The 17,344-nt window shown below is 41.8% G+C and overlaps 3 protein-coding genes across 3 annotated transcripts; all 3 read right to left on the bottom strand.

Annotated features, from left to right (window-relative positions):
• Positions 1 to 2,568: 2,568 nt before the first annotated feature.
• On the bottom strand, positions 2,569 to 3,276 carry LOC136483092 (kafirin PSKR2-like). Its single transcript, XM_066480197.1, has one exon. It carries the CDS (start codon positions 3,274 to 3,276, stop codon positions 2,569 to 2,571), a length of 708 nt encoding a protein of 235 aa, XP_066336294.1.
• Positions 3,277 to 6,944: 3,668 nt separating this feature from the next.
• LOC136483091 (22 kDa alpha-zein 8-like) lies at positions 6,945 to 7,634 on the bottom strand. Its single transcript, XM_066480196.1, has one exon. The coding sequence runs from the start codon at positions 7,632 to 7,634 to the stop codon at positions 6,945 to 6,947; it is 690 nt and encodes a 229-aa protein (XP_066336293.1).
• A 3,685-nt stretch (positions 7,635 to 11,319) lies between these two features.
• Positions 11,320 to 12,027, bottom strand: LOC136483090 (kafirin PSKR2-like). The gene has a single exon (XM_066480195.1). The coding sequence runs from the start codon at positions 12,025 to 12,027 to the stop codon at positions 11,320 to 11,322; it is 708 nt and encodes a 235-aa protein (XP_066336292.1).
• Positions 12,028 to 17,344: the final 5,317 nt, after the last annotated feature.

Raw genomic sequence — 17,344 nt, 5'->3', positions numbered from 1 at the left:
CCAGCGGTGCCCGTGCTCTGCTCTGCTCTTTCATTTCCAAAAGTTGATTTTACATCAATGTAATACATGAAGATGAATATGTCAGCGAAACAAGCACGCATGGTGTCCCAGAGAATAATAATTAGAGAAGAATTTTTGCGTGCACTATGATTTTGCAGTGTGTCCTTATGCTACGACCACTGCTCTGCCTGGCGATGCTGGTGTCTTACGTCTTATAGAGGATTCATGTGTTGGGGTTAAGGGTTAATTAGAGAAGTGAAAAAGGCCTCGGGTTTAGAAATAATTTAGGGTTTCCAATAAAAAATATTTAATAGCCGTGTGGGAAAAAATTCATGGCCTCCATGCAATGCACGGGCATATATCTAGTAGAATATAAAAAATTGGCATGCTTATTACTATCTTGGCCACTGCCACACACTCCCTTTGTTCTGAATTACAATTCACTTTATTTTTGTGTAAAAGCAAGCTTGTCAAATTTTGAAAAAGTTTTAAATAAATTTCGACAACAAAAATGCACTATCAAGACATATGCACTGAAGAATTCAATGAAACAAACTTGATGTTCAAGATTTTTTAGTAAATTTTCTAGGAAATATATCAAAGTTAGGTAACATTACCTTAGGGAAAAGCTAGAGCAAGTAATAAACTGGAGCGGAGGGCGTATATGTTGAACTCTACCACTAGATTCAAATAGATGAACATCTAATTTTCACTAAACTCATACTTAAATTATTTCCTTATAGTTTGGAGAATGATAAGTTTCATGCCACTTTTGTTCCTTCCACCATCTACGATATGAATCTTCCCTTCAATATACAGATGAAGAGGATCATGGCCAACCTCCTAGTTGTTCGAAAAAAAGTCGTTTGGGCTCAAAGGCATAGATCCATTCAAGAAAAAAACAACATGATCATTAACATAAACCTTGCTCAGCTATGCTGCAAAAACTCAAGATAAAGGAGACTAAGATGGGGGTTGCATTGATTTTAGGCGAAAAAGACTCGAAGTTCCATGACAACGCACTCGTTCATATTCGTTTTAACTAGAACAGTGAGCACATAGGTACACATATTTAGTTCCGTGGATTCGACACAAAGATATTTCGGATTTCCCTACACACGACCTGAATCTTGTCTAAAACAATTTCAGTAACATTCGGATAAGAACCTTAATCTCTAGGACTGGACATTATTTTTAGGCTAAGGAAATTCAATATGGCTAAAAACATTTAAAAATAATAACTTCTGATGACACATAATCAGAGCGAGACCAACAAAATCTTCATAGCTTCATTTACTATGCCTTGTTCATTTACAAAGGAATGTATTTCATGATTCAATAATAATTTGCTTTATGGGTGCTCAAATAGATATGATAAGATATCTGTTCTACTTTTATATAACATGTGAGTTAAGGTTACATTGATTCTAGTGTTATGAGCTACCCCTAGTAAACCGTCATGTCAGTAGTAAACTTCTGGATTTGTTTAGTTTTAAGATTTTATAACATGAACTTTTTCGTATTCTACACAGATGAAAACTGCAATCCATTGGACTAGGCTAGGTGTCAGAATAGCACTCCAAATGGGTTCTCTCTCTACAGAGAACTGTATGGCGGTGGACGGTTAGTACTTTAATCTCGGGACGTTACTTTTGGGTTTTGATAGCCCCACTCTAAATCATATTTTAGTCGGTGCGGTGCCCATCAGCAAAGATCCAATCTTTGGTAATGCTGCCAAGCAGAAAAGAGAGCTACCATGTTGAGTAGCCAATTTGACGCAAGTTTGGTGTCCCTCTGTAAAAATTTGCTCTAACATATTCGTGGGATGTTAAACTTCACGTTGATCTGATTCAAAGAACTGCACTTAGGCCCCCCTCTCATGAAACGGCTCTGCTGCAGTGGATGGCAGTTTGGCGTCGAGTTTTATACTTTGTTGTTATATATGTACTTCAACATTGTTACTAATAGGGTCTAGTTGATTTAATGCCCTTGGCCTTGTCAAGTTCATGGGCTCTGATTATTGCCTAATTTTTCTACAATATTATGTTGTCTTGCACAATTTTGCTCCAAGATAAAAACACATGCACCAAATATTTACTAGAAACAATAATTAAGAGGTGTGACTTTGCATACCAGCTTTGCACGCACAAATACGTTTACTCATGAACTTCTATTATGTTTTCCTTTGTATACGTGCACCTGACTTGAAGGACAATGGTCAAAGCATATGTGCCCATGACTTTCTTAAAACAACATACAATAGATGCAAGTACTCAACTACACGCACGTACAGTTGCATCTATCTTATGAACACCCACGCACACAGCCAAATGAGACCATTCAAGAGGTCACGCTGGCACATCTTGATATTGATGATGTAATGTGGTATTGTCTACGTATTAATCAAGAATGTGGATGTAGTTATGATTCGATATTTTTCAATTGATTATGTAGGGAGTAAAATTAAGGAATAGACTCAGATAAATCTCAATCAATGTATTGATTATTTCTGGGAAGTTGCACACGGCGACACAAGAACATTGTTATCAAGTACAACTGATTTGTATTCTAGAAGATGGCACCTCCAACGATGGGTTGCTGCCACGACAAGGCAGGGTTCATCAAAGACATCTGGTTGAATGGCAGCAATTGTTGCTGCTGCAGGAAAGCGGCAGCCAATGGGTTAGCCCGTGCCAATGGGTTAACTTGTAGCAGCTGCTGTTGCTGATGGTAGGCAGCAGCGGTTGCAACAGCCGACTGGGTAAACGGAAGCGGCTGCTGCTGTTGCAGGTATGCAGCGGCGTTCGCCCCAGCCAGTTGGTTGAATGGAAGTAGCTGTTGCTGTTGCAAGTAGGTGGCAGGGTTCGCCACGGCTAGTTGACTGAGCGCTGGTAGGAACTGTTGTAACTGTTGTTCTTGCAGGTATGCAATGGCATTCGCCGCAGCCAGTGGGTTTGTAGGAAGCAGCTGTTGCAGCTGCAAGTAGGCGGCAGGGTTTGCCACAGATAGTTGACTGAGCGCTGGTAGGAACTGTTGCTGTTGCAGTTGCGCTACGATGGTCTGAACTAGTAGGTGAGCCGAGGATTGCTGTTGCAATTGGGCAATTGGTTGTTCTAAGATGCTCGCCGCGAGCACCTGTTGTAACCTATAGGCCCGCAAAATTGGGTGTTCATACCCCGACGCAGTAACTGGTGAGCACTGCGGAACAATGAACGCAGTTGCAGCGCTCACCGAAAGAACAAGGAGTGCAAGGAGGGCAAATATCTTGGCGGCCATTGTTGCTAAGATGTGGCTAGTGCGTTTCACTTGGCAAGTTTTTGAATGCTCTCAATGATACGGGTGGTGGATTAGATATTGATTTGGGGCCTATTTATACAAGTGAGAGCTCATGTATATATGTTCAGATCTCGGATTTTGCCAAAAAAACGGATGAGCTAGAGATGACATGGCACCTAGTCAACTTCGACTTTTAGTTATCATTGGATTATATGGTATGTGTTGGCAAGATAGTGTCCAGTACATGCTATAAAAAAGTGCCCTTGTCTATAGGAGTTCTCTAGATACATGAGGAATGACATACGTGATAACTTCACCTTTACACATGACAAAGCTTTAGCCACATCATATTTGTTCCAGTTTATAGACATGATGAGTATGTGAAGTTGTGACTTGCTCATGTGAATCAACGCCTTTATCAACGGAATTTATTGTAGCATCGTACTCATGGTTGAAGTATACACAGTAGTTATGTGATAAGTTATGAAGCAGCGAGTGAACAAATGCTGCAAGACCGTGGCAAATTGAAGTCCCCGTATGTCTAAAATGCATGCACACGCATCTCTACACCAAAAAAATACCGAGGGGTATCGTCAGCGCAAATACTCGCCCCGCTCGACTCTTCTCTCCGTTCCTACATGACTTCATTTCCTATGTACGTCTGTTACCTACTTACCTACGTGACTCGACCTAGATCGAACAAGGGAGTCTAATACACAAATTGGTTACCTATGTACGTCCTTTCCTAGGTATGTCCGTTCATTGTCGCTAGGGGCATCGATCTCCAAGCCGTCGTGGTCGCGCTTTTGGTGCTAGAGTCGCCCGTGTTGATGTACAGCATCGGCCATTGGCGGTTTGTTGCGCCTGGCCAGGCTCACGGGTGCCGCGCGCACCAGCGCCGCACAGGGCCACATGCACCAAACCGAACGTCGGCCGAGCTGGGCCGTCCTTTGCGCCGTCGCCGGGTGCCATGCCGCTGGTAGCTCCTGTGACATCCCGTAGGGTGCCATTCCGCTGGCAGCTCCTGCGACCAAGACGTCGAGAGTCTGGCCAGGCGCATTGCGCAGTTCCTTACACCACTTTCGCTCACGCGTGCGCGCAGCGGTGAACACCGGCCCAGCGGTGCCCGTGCTCTGCTCTGCTTTGCTCTTTCATTTCCAAAAGTTGATTTTACATCAATGTAATACATGAAGATGAATATGTCAGCGAAACAAGCACGCTTGGTGTCCCAGAGAATAATAATTAGAGAATAATTTTTGCGTGCACTATGATTTTGCAGTGTCTCCTTATGCTACGACCACTGCTCTGCATGGCGATGCTGGTGTCTTACGTCATATAGAAGATTCATGTGTTGGGGTTAAGGGTTAATTAGAGAAGTGAAAAAGGCCTCGGGTTTAGAAATAATTTAGGGTTTCCAATAAAAAATATTTGATAGCCGTGTGGGAAAAAATTCAAGGCCTCCATGCAATGCACGGGCATATATCTAGTAGAATATAAAAAATTGGCATGCTTATTCCTATCTTGGCCACTGCCACACACTCCCTTTGTTCTAGATTACAATTCACTTTATTTTTGTGTAAATGCAAGCTTGTCAAACTTTGAAAAAGTTTTAAATAAATTTCGACAACAAAAATGCACTATCAAGACATATGCATTGAAGAATTCAATGAAACAAACTTGATGTTCAAGATTTTTAGTAATTGTTCTAGGAAATATATCAAAGTTAGGTAAGATTACCTTAGGAAAAAGCTAGAGCAAGTAATAAACTGGAGCGGAGGGCGTATATGTTGAACTCTACCTCTTGATTCAAATAGATGTACATCTAATTTTCAATAAACTCATACTTAAATTATTTCCATATGGTTTGGAGAATGATAAGTTTCATGCCACTTTTGTTCCTTCCACCATCTACGATATGAATCTTCCCTTCAATATACAGATGAAGAGGATCGTGGCCAACCTCCTAGCTGTCCGAAAAAAGTCGTTTGGGCTCAAAGGCATAGATCCGTTCAAGAAAAAAAACGTGATCATTAACATAAACCATGCTCAGCTATGCTGCAAAAACTCAAGATAAAGGAGACTAAGATGGGGGTTGCATTGATTTTAGGCGAAAAAGTCTCGAAGTTCCATGACAACGCACTCGTTCATATTCGTTTTAACTAGAACAGTGAGCACATAGGTACACATATTTAATTCCGTGGATTCGACACAGATATTTCGGATTTCAATAGACACGACCTGAATCTTGTCTAAAACAATTTCAGTAACATTGGGATAAGAACCTTAATCTCTAGGACTGGACATTATTTTTAGGCTAAGGAAATTCAATATGGCTAAAAACATTTAAAAATAATAACTTCTGATGACACATAATCAGAGCGAGACCAACAAAATCTTCATAGCTTTATTTACTATGCCTTGTTCATTTACAAAGGAATGTATTTCATGATTCTATAATAATTTGCTTTATGGGTGCTCAAATAGATATGATAAGATATCTGTTCTACTTTTATATAACATGTGAGTTAAGGTTACATTGATTCTAGTGTTATGAGCTACGCCTAGTAAACCGTCATGTCAGTAGTAAACTTCTGGATTTGTTTAGTTTTAAGATTTTATAACATGAACTTTTTCATATTCTACACATAGATGAAAACTGCAATCCATTGGACTAGGCTAGGTGTCAGAATAGCACTCCAAATGGGTTCTCTCTCTACAGAGAACTGTATGGCGGTGGACGGTTAGTACTTTAATCTCGGGACGTTACTTTTGGGTTTTGATAGCCCCACTCTAAATCATATTTTAGTCGGTGCGGTGCCCATCAGCAAAGATCCCATCTTTGGTAATGCTGCCAAGCAGAAAAGTGAGCTACCGTGTTGAGTAGCCAATTTGACGCAAGTTTGGTGTCCCTCTGTAAAAATTTGCTCTAACATATTCGTGGGATGTTAAACTTCACGTTGATCTGATTCAAAGAACTGCACTTAGGCCCCCCTCTCATGAAACGGCTCTGCTGCAGTGGATGGCAGTTTGGCGTCGAGTTTTATACTTTGTTGTTATATATGTACTTCAAAATTGTTACTAATAGGGTCTAGTTGATTTAATGCCCTTGGCCTTGTCAAGTTCATGGGCTCTGATTATTTCCTTATTTTTCTACAATATTATGTTGTCTTGCACAATTTTGCTCCAAGATAAAAACACATGCACCAAATATTTACTAGAAACAATAATTAAGAGGCGTGACTTTGCATACCAGCTTTGCACGCACAAATACGTTTACTCATGAACTTCTATTATGTTTTCCGACTTGAAAGACAATGGTCAAAGCATATGTGCCCATGACTTTCTTAAAACAACATACAATAGATGCAAGTACTCAACTACACGCACATACAGTCGCATCTATCTTATGAACACCCACGCACACAGCCAAATGAGACCATTCAAGAGGTCATGCTGGCACATCTTGATATTGATGATGTAATGTGGTATTGTCTACGTATTAATCAAGCATGTGGATGTAGTTATGATTCGATATTTTTCAATTGATTATATAGAGAGAAAAATTAAGGAATAGACTCAGATAAATCTCAATCAATGTATTGATTATTTCTGGGAAGTTGCACACGACGACACAAGAACATTGTTATCAGGTACAACTCATTTGTATTCTAGAAGATGGCACCTCCAACGATGGGTTGCTGCCACGACAAGGCAGGGTTCATCAAAGACATCTGGTTGAATGGCAGCAATTGTTGCTGCTGTAGGAAAGCGGCAGCCAATGGGTTAACTTGTAGCAGCTGCTGTTGCTGATGGTAGGCAGCAGCGGTTGCAACAGCCGACTGGGTAAACGGAAGCGCCTGCTGCTGTTGCAGGTATGCAGCGGCGTTCGCCCCAGCCAGTTGGTTGAATGGAAGTAGCTGTTGCTGTTGCAAGTAGGCGGCAGGGTTCGCCACGGCTAGTTGACTGAGCGCTGGTAGGAACTGTTGTAACTGTTGTTGTTGCAGGTATGCAATGGCATTCGCCGCAGCCAGTGGGTTTGTAGGAAGCAGCTGTTGCAGCTGCAAGTAGGCGGCAGGGTTTGCCACAGATAGTTGACTGAGCGCTGGTAGGAACTGTTGCTGTTGCAGTTGCGCTACGATGGTCTGAACTAGTAGGTGAGCCGAGGATTGCTGTTGCAATTGGGCAATTGGTTGTTCTAAGATGCTCGCCGCGAGCACCTGTTGTAACCTATAGGCCCGCACAATTGGGTGTTCATACCCCGCAGCATTAACTGGTGAGCACTGCGGAATGATGAACGCAGTTGCAGCGCTCACCGTAAGAGCAAGGAGTGCAAGGAGGGCAAATATCTTGGCGGCCATTGTTGCTAAGATGTGGCTAGTGCGTTTCACTTGGCAAGTTTTTGATTGCTCTCAATGATACAGGTGGTGGATTAGCTATTGATTTGGGGCCTATTTATACAAGTGAGAGCTCATGTATATATGTTCAGATCTTGGATTTTGCCAAAAAACGGATGAGCTAGAGATGACATGGCACCTAGTCAACTTCGACTTTTAGTTATTGTTGGATTATATGGTATGTGTTGGCAAGATAGTGTCCACTACATGCTATAAAAATGTGCCCTTTTCTATAGGAGTTCTCTAGATACATGAGGAATGACATACGTGACAACTTCACCTTTACACATGACAAAGCTTTAGCCACATCATATTTGTTCCACTTTATAGACATGATGAGTATGTGAAGTTATGACTTGCTCATGTGAATCAACACCTTTATCAACGGAATTTATTGTAGCATCGTACTCATGGTTAAAGTATACACAGTAGTTATGTGATAAGTTATGAAGCAGCGAGTGAACAAATGCTGCAAGACCGTGGCTAATTGAAGTCCCCGTATGTCTAAAATGCATGCACACGCATCTCTACACCTAAAAAATACCTAGGGGTATCGTCAGCACAAATACTCGCCCCGCTCGACTCTTCTCTCCGTTCCTACATGACTTCGTTTCCTACGTAGGTCTGTTACCTACTTACCTACGTGACTCAACCTAGATCGAACAAGGGAGTCTAATATACAAATTGGTTACCTATGTACTTCCTTTCCTAGGTATGTCCGTTCATTGTCGCCAGGGGCATCGATCTCCAAGCCGTCGTGGTCGCGCTTATGGTGCTGGAGTCGCCCATGTTGATGTACAGCATCGGCCATGGGCGGTTTGTTGCGCCTGGCCAGGCTCATGGGTGCCGCGCGCACCAGCGCCGCACAGGGCCACATGCACCAAGCCGAACGCCGGCCGAGCTGGGCCGTCCTTTGCGCCGCCGCCGGGTGCCATGCTGCTGGCAGCTCCGGTGACGTCCCGTAGGGTGCCATTCCGCTGGCAGCTGCTGCGACCAAGACGTCGAGAGTCCGGCCAGGCGCATTGCGCAGTTCCTTACACCACTTTCGCGCACGCGTGCGCGCAGCGGTGAACACCGGCCCAGCGGTGCCCGTGCTCTGCTCTGCTCTTTCATTTCCAAAAGTTGATTTTACATCAATGTAATACATGAAGATGAATATGTCAGCGAAACAAGCACGCGTGGTGTCCCAGAGAATAATAATTAGAGAAGAATTTTTGCGTGCACTATGATTTTGCAGTGTGTCCTTATGCTACGACCACTGCTCTGCCTGGCGATGCTGGTGTCTTACGTCTTATAGAGGATTCATGTGTTGGGGTTAAGGGTTAATTAGAGAAGTGAAAAAGGCCTCGGGTTTAGAAATAATTTAGGGTTTCCAATAAAAAATATTTAATAGCCGTGTGGGAAAAAATTCATGGCCTCCATGCAATGCACGGGCGTATATCTAGTAGAATATAAAAAATTGGCATGCTTATTACTATCTTGGCCACTGCCACACACTCCCTTTGTTCTGAATTACAATTCACTTTATTTTTGTGTAAAAGCAAGCTTGTCAAATTTTGAAAAAGTTTTAAATAAATTTCGACAACAAAAATGCACTATCAAGACATATGCACTGAAGAATTCAATGAAACAAACTTGATGTTCAAGATTTTTTAGTAAATTTTCTAGGAAATATATCAAAGTTAGGTAAGATTACCTTAGGGAAAAGCTAGAGCAAGTAATAAACTGGAGCGGAGGGCGTATATGTTGAACTCTACCACTAGATTCAAACAGATGAACATCTAATTTTCACTAAACTCATACTTAAATTATTTCCTTATAGTTTGGAGAATGATAAGTTTCATGCCACTTTTGTTCCTTCCACCATCTACGATATGAATCTTCCCTTCAATATACAGATGAAGAGGATCATGGCCAACCTCCTAGTTGTTCGAAAAAAAGTCGTTTGGGCTCAAAGGCATAGATCCATTCAAGAAAAAAACAACATGATCATTAACATAAACCTTGCTCAGCTATGCTGCAAAAACTCAAGATAAAGGAGACTAAGATGGGGGTTGCATTGATTTTAGGCGAAAAAGACTCGAAGTTCCATGACAACGCACTCGTTCATATTCGTTTTAACTAGAACAGTGAGCACATAGGTACACATATTTAGTTCCGTGGATTCGACACAAAGATATTTCGGATTTCCCTACACACGACCTGAATCTTGTCTAAAACAATTTCAGTAACATTCGGATAAGAACCTTAATCTCTAGGACTGGACATTATTTTTAGGCTAAGGAAATTCAATATGGCTAAAAACATTTAAAAATAATAACTTCTGATGACACATAATCAGAGCGAGACCAACAAAATCTTCATAGCTTCATTTACTATGCCTTGTTCATTTACAAAGGAATGTATTTCATGATTCAATAATAATTTGCTTTATGGGTGCTCAAATAGATATGATAAGATATCTGTTCTACTTTTATATAACATGTGAGTTAGGGTTACATTGATTCTAGTGTTATGAGCTACCCCTAGTAAACCGTCATGTCAGTAGTAAACTTCTGGATTTGTTTAGTTTTAAGATTTTATAACATGAACTTTTTCGTATTCTACACATAGATGAAAACTGCAATCCATTGGACTAGGCTAGGTGTCAGAATAGCACTCCAAATGGGTTCTCTCTCTACAGAGAACTGTATGGCGGTGGACGGTTAGTACTTTAATCTCGGGACGTTACTTTTGGGTTTTGATAGCCCCACTCTAAATCATATTTTAGTCGGTGCGGTGCCCATCAGCAAAGATCCCATCTTTGGTAATGCTGCCAAGCAGAAAAGAGAGCTACCATGTTGAGTAGCCAATTTGACGCAAGTTTGGTGTCCCTCTGTAAAAATTTGCTCTAACATATTCGTGGGATGTTAAACTTCACGTTGATCTGATTCAAAGAACTGCACTTAGGCCCCCCTCTCATGAAACGGCTCTGCTGCAGTGGATGGCAGTTTGGCGTCGAGTTTTATACTTTGTTGTTATATATGTACTTCAACATTGTTACTAATAGGGTCTAGTTGATTTAATGCCCTTGGCCTTGTCAAGTTCATGGGCTCTGATTATTTCCTAATTTTTCTACAATATTATGTTGTCTTGCACAATTTTGCTCCAAGATAAAAACACATGCACCAAATATTTACTAGAAACAATAATTAAGAGGTGTGACTTTGCATACCAGCTTTGCACGCACAAATACGTTTACTCATGAACTTCTATTATGTTTTCCTTTGTATACGTGCACCTGACTTGAAGGACAATGGTCAAAGCATATGTGCCCATGACTTTCTTAAAACAACATACAATAGATGCAAGTACTCAACTACACGCACGTACAGTTGCATCTATCTTATGAACACCCACGCACACAGCCAAATGAGACCATTCAAGAGGTCACGCTGGCACATCTTGATATTGATGATGTAATGTGGTATTGTCTACGTATTAATCAAGCATGTGGATGTAGTTATGATTTGATATTTTTCAATTGATTATGTAGGGAGTAAAATTAAGGAATAGACTCAGATAAATCTCAATCAATGTATTGATTATTTCTGGGAAGTTGAACACGGCGACACAAGAACATTGTTATCAAGTACAACTGATTTGTATTCTAGAAGATGGCACCTCCAACGATGGGTTGCTGCCACGACAAGGCAGGGTTCATCAAAGACATCTGGTTGAATGGCAGCAATTGTTGCTGCTGCAGGAAAGCGGCAGCCAATGGGTTAGCCCATGCCAATGGGTTAACTTGTAGCAGCTGCTGTTGCTGATGGTAGGCAGCAGCGGTTGCAACAGCCGACTGGGTAAACGGAAGCGGCTGCTGCTGTTGCAGGTATGCAGCGGCGTTCGCCCCAGCCAGTTGGTTGAATGGAAGTAGCTGTTGCTGTTGCAAGTAGGCGGCAGGGTTCGCCATTGCTAGTTGACTGAGCGCTGGCAGGAACTGTTGTAACTGTTGTTCTTGCAGGTATGCAATGGCATTCGCCGCAGCCAGTGGGTTTGTAGGAAGCAGCTGTTGCAGCTGCAAGTAGGCGGCAGGGTTTGCCATAGATAGTTGACTGAGCGCTGGTAGGAACTGTTGCTGTTGCAGTTGCGCTACGATGGTCTGAACTAGTAGGTGAGCCGAGGATTGCTGTTGCAATTGGGCAATTGGTTGTTCTAAGATGCTCGCCGCGAGCACCTGTTGTAACCTATAGGCCCGCACAATTGGGTGTTCATACCCCGCAGCAGTAACTGGTGAGCACTGCGGAATGATGAATGCAGTTGCAGCGCTCACCGAAAGAGCAAGGAGTGCAAGGAGGGCAAATATCTTGGCGGCCATTGTTGCTAAGATGTGGCTAGTGCGTTTCACTTGGCAAGTTTTTGATTACTCTCAATGATACGGGTGGTGGATTAGCTATTGATTTGGGGCCTATTTATACAAGTGAGAGCTCATGTATATATGTTCAGATCTTGGATTTTGCCAAAAAACGGATGAGCTAGAGATGACATGGCACCTAGTCAACTTCGACTTTTAGTTATCGTTGGATTATATGGTATGTGTTGGCAAGATAGTGTCCACTACATGCTATAAAAAAGTGCCCTTTTCTATAGGAGTTCTCTAGATACATGAGGAATGACATACGTGATAACTTCACCTTTACACATGACAAAGCTTTAGCCACATCATATTTGTTCCACTTTATAGACATGATGAGTATGTGAAGTTATGACTTGCTCATGTGAATCAACGCCTTTCTCAACGGAATTTATTGTAGCATCGTACTCATGGTTGAAGTATACACAGTAGTTATGTGATAAGTTATGAAGCAGCGAGTGAACAAATGCTGCAAGACCGTGGCTAATTGAAGTCCCCGTATGTCTAAAATGCATGCACACGCATCTCTACACCTAAAAAATACCTAGGGGTATCGTCAGTGCAAATACTCGCCCCGCTCGACTCTTCTCTCCGTTCCTACATGACTTCGTTTCCTACGTACGTCTGTTACCTACTTACCTACGTGACTCGACCTAGATCGAACAAGGGAGTCTAATATACAAATTGGTTACCTATGTACGTCCTTTCCTAGGTGTGTCCGTTCATTGTCGCCAGGGGCATCGATATCCAAGCCGTCGTGGTCGCGCTTATGGTGCTGGAGTCGCCCGTGTTGATGTACAGCATCGGCCATGGGCGGTTTGTTGCGCCTAGCCAGGCTCATGGGTGCCGCGCGCACCAACGCCGCAAAGGGCCACATGCACCAAGCCGAACGCCGGCCGAGCTGGGCCGTCCTTTGCACCGCCGCCGGGTGCCATTCCGCTGGCAGCTCCTGCGACCAAGACGTCGAGAGTCCGGCCAGGCGCATTGCGTAGTTCCTTACACCACTTTCGCGCATGCGTGCGCGCAGCGGTGAACACCGGCCCAGCGGTGCCCGTGCTCTGCTCTGCTCTTTCATTTCCAAAAGTTGATTTTACATCAATGTAATACATGAAGATGAATATGTCGGCGAAACAAGCACGCCTGGTGTCCCAGAGAATAATAATTAGAGAAGAATTTTTGCGTGCACTATGATTTTGCAGTGTGTCCTTATGCTACGACCACTGCTCTGCCTGGCGATGCTGGTGTCTTACGTCTTATAGAGGATTCATGTGTTGGGGTTAAGGGTTAATTAGAGAAGTGAAAAAGGCCTCGGGTTTAGAAATAATTTAGGGTTTCCAATAAAAAAATATTTAATAGCCGTGTGGGAAAAAATTCATGGCCTCCATGCAATGCACGGGCATATATCTAGTAGAATATAAAAAATTGGCATGCTTATGTAACACCCCAAAATTTGTCACTTTTGAAAATAGAGTTAAAATGATTTATTTGTGAATTTTTGTGCACATGAAAACATAAGAAAATAAAAAAATTCATTAATTCAAAATTTATCATAAGGTAGAAACCTGTTTGTTGCATTCATGCCGGTCGCACATCGTGTTTCTATGTGCAAAGTGTGTGTGTTTTTATACGTTTAGGAGACAAATATCTATCTTCTTCCTGGAATTTAATTCCTGCCTCCTTCACCTTAATCTTTATGTTCCAAGTTCCCAACAATATTTTTGTGAGCTCCAAATACTTTATTTGGGTTCATCATATTCCAAAGTGTCTCTAGGAATTTTCCCCGAATTTTTGGAGTTTTCGGAGTATTTTTCGCGGCTTAAATTTCAATTCTGGACTTTCCTAGAATTATTTTATCCACGAAATTAATTAATTCTGAAAATAATAAATCTCTCATATTTCCCAAGGGGTCAAAGCCCATGTGCAATAATCCTAATAAATCCTAAAGACACACGTCTTTATTTACTAATGGGCTTTAGTGTTTATTTGGGCCCATTAGTAAATGTGGAGGGCGTGCAACATCAATTAGTACCATATTGCTAGTTGATGTAGATGTGGGGAGTTTTTCTTCCTATAAATTTGTACCAACCCCTTGGGCAAAGCACACCAAAACTACCGTAAGGGAAGCCCCTAGTTTGGGAAATCCCTCGTGTAGTAAATCAGATTTTTCTCATCCTTCTCTCGCCGTCGCCGTTGCCGTCGCGCTGCCCGTTGCCGCCTCGTCGAGCTATACGTCATCGTTCTTCTCCTCATCGCTGGGTTTGCATGAAGGTTGGACAACGCCCTGGTGCATCTTGTTCCCTCTCAATTCCTTTAGGTTCTCTTTTTTTTGCTTCTCCTGATTGTTCCTATCGCAGTCCATGTCGAGCGTCGGCCTTTTCCTGCCGCAGTACGCCCAACCGAGAGCCCTGCTGCCATTCAGTCTCGCCTGCGCCCACTTTCCGTGCCTCTATGCCGCCCTGCCGTCGGCTAGCTCATCGTCTCTTCGCCTCAATCGCGAGCAACCATCGTCACTCTACCTGGATGAACTCGCCATCACGTAAGTCGCCCAGCTGTTGGAGTTGTTCACTTTGCTTTCCAAGCTTAGCGTCTCGTGCCTTCGCTGGTCCAGACCACGCAAACCTCGCCTGCATCCTCGTCACAGAGCAAGCACCATGCACGGTCGATGCATGCCTAAGTGCAGATGAACATGCAAATCTGCACATATACATAGCACATCTGCCCCACACGTTTGCACGTACAGGTTTTTCTTGGTTTCTGTAATCTACATGTTAGTGACGTATGAGCTTATTAATTTAAATATTAAAATGACTAATATTCATGTAACTGAAACAAGTTTAACCTCGGTGTTTTCACAAGTCAAATGTCAATTCGATTAATACCAAATTAAACATTCTTTTAGCAATAATTCGCTTAGTTTAAACATGTTGCATATATGACAAACACGTTTAGATGCTTTCACATGCACTTTTCTTTTATAAAAGTTAAAGTTTAATCTGATTAAATTATATGATGACTAAAACATGATTAGCTATAACTCGACTTTTGAAAACTAAATATGCTTTGATTAATCAAAAGTAATACTATTCATATAGTTTTCTTAATTAAAATAAATCAAACCCGTAGTTGCTTCTTTTATAATATAAAACTCTTGATAGTCGTTTCTTTTTATCGATAGTTCCATTATCGGCGTTTCTTGCGTTCTCTCGATCGTAGCAGCGAGTTCTCTCTTAGCACGCTGTTTTAAAGCTCTTGCTCTGCTGTTCTTAGTTGCTTTTATTTGTTGCTTGTATGTTTGCCTATGTGTGGTGCTTGCTACGAGTAGAACAAGATCCGTTTATGGGTGCTGAAGATCAGAAGGTGATGGCCAGAAGCAAAGTATGAGAAAAATGTGAGCAAGAGTAAAAGGCAAGTATAGCATGTGATCATCCTTGTTACCTATTCATCTTTAATCATTTAATTCATACTGCATGTGTCTACCTTGACTGCCACTAAGGATTTCCTAGTACTTTGTTACCCTGTACCTTGACGCCTTTGGGTTATTGCATTGGGTAGTATGATGCTAGTGCTCAACTACAACCATGATCTTGTAACTTGACTAATGGTATATGCAATAAACATTTAAAGATGCTTTTTAGCAACATGGAACAAGGGGGCTAGAGCATTGGGCTGTTTTATGGTGCTCTAGATTCCTCTCCCTAAGGACTTATCTGTAAGTGATCATCCGGGACTTACAGTACAACTATGAGGGCTACATGGCTCTGGCTTTAGCTCAGTATGAGGACCTTTTCTAGCTTGTTAGTGGTTACCTTTATTGGCGTAAGAACGAATCGGGTATAGGATAGCCTCTGTCCCCTTGTGTATAGGCTGCGTGTCATTGTGCCATCGGGAAGGGGGTTCCTACATCTGTTTGATGAGTGAATCTAATGGCCCTAACTTGTTAGATCAACCTTTGAAAGGCTTCATAGTGAACCCTGCCGACCTTCCTTGGAAGTGGGTCAAGAGATTAGCTACCTCAGACGAAAGGGTAAATCACGACTCACAGTGAAAGTGTACAACCTCTGCAGAATGTAAAACTGGTATATCAGCCATGCTCACGGTCACGAGCGGCCTTGGAACCCTAACGGAATAGATGATCACTAATGGTCCATGATGATGAACACAGATGATACGGATGATGAACATGCTCATTAATGGTTAATTGTTTATGCTATTCATTATTCATGTTTACCTGATCATGTGTTTATATGGGCTTGTGATAAACTTGTTGCTACTCAATTGCTAAAATCATGACTCATTAAAAGCTAATCGCAGTTAACCAGTGTCAGCCTTTTGAGCCTCATGAACCTACTTACGCTTGCTTTATTTTTTCAATTATTTGGATAAAAATCCCGGATGGGTACCAGATTGCTAGAGTTTGGAGGAATTAGGCTTGTGATCAACTAGTCAATTGTCCCTGTGGATTTGGAGTACTCGCCTGAAGATCGGAGTTGTCTTTCCGCTGTCTATACTCTGAGGTTATATTCTTTATACTAAGTACGTTATATATTGAGCATTGTCTATTGATATTACCGTTATTTGTAGCTATATCTGAGATTTGACTTCCTGGGCTCCCATATGATGTGTATCTGGTTTTGTCCTTAAAACCGGGTGCTACAGCTTATTACTATCTTGGCCACTGCCACACACTCCCTTTGTTCTGGATTACAATTCACTTTATTTTTGTGTAAAAGCAAGCTTGTCAAACTTTCAAAAAGTTTTACATACATTTCGACAACAAAGATGCACTATCAAGACATATGCACTGAATAATTCAATGAAACAAACTTGATGTTCAAGATTTTTAGTAATTTTTCTAGGAAATATATCAAAGTTAGGTAAGATTACCTTAGGGAAAAGCTAGAGCAAGTAATAAACTGGAGCGGAGGGCGTATATGTTGAACTCTACCACTTGATTCAAATAGATGTACATCTAATTTTCACTAAACTCATACTTAAATTATTTCCATATAGTTAGGAGAATGATAAGTTTCAATCGACTTTTGTTCCTTCCACCATCTACGATATGAATCTTCCCTTCAATATACAGAAGAGGATCATGGCCAACCTCCTAGCTGTTCGAAAAAAAGTCATTTGGGATCAAAGGCATAGATCCATTCAAGAAAAAAAAACAACATGATCATTAACATAAACCATGCTCAGCTATGCTGCAAAAACTCAAGATAAAGGAGACTAAGATGGGGGTTGCATTGATTTTAGGCGAAAAAGACTCGGAGTTCCATGA

Source organism: Miscanthus floridulus, chromosome 9, assembly GCF_019320115.1.
Source record: "Miscanthus floridulus cultivar M001 chromosome 9, ASM1932011v1, whole genome shotgun sequence".
Classification (NCBI taxonomy): domain Eukaryota; kingdom Viridiplantae; phylum Streptophyta; class Magnoliopsida; order Poales; family Poaceae; genus Miscanthus; species Miscanthus floridulus.
The sequence above is the reverse complement of the archived record's forward strand: the minus strand, read 5'-3'. Positions and strand labels throughout refer to the sequence as shown.

Bases quoted from the DNA above. Each gene is read 5' to 3' on its own strand.
- LOC136483092 (XM_066480197.1), bottom strand. From the start codon at position 3,276: ATGGCCGCCAAGATATTTGCCCTCCTTGCACTCCTTGTTCTTTCGGTG.
- LOC136483091 (XM_066480196.1), bottom strand. From the start codon at position 7,634: ATGGCCGCCAAGATATTTGCCCTCCTTGCACTCCTTGCTCTTACGGTG.
- LOC136483090 (XM_066480195.1), bottom strand. From the start codon at position 12,027: ATGGCCGCCAAGATATTTGCCCTCCTTGCACTCCTTGCTCTTTCGGTG.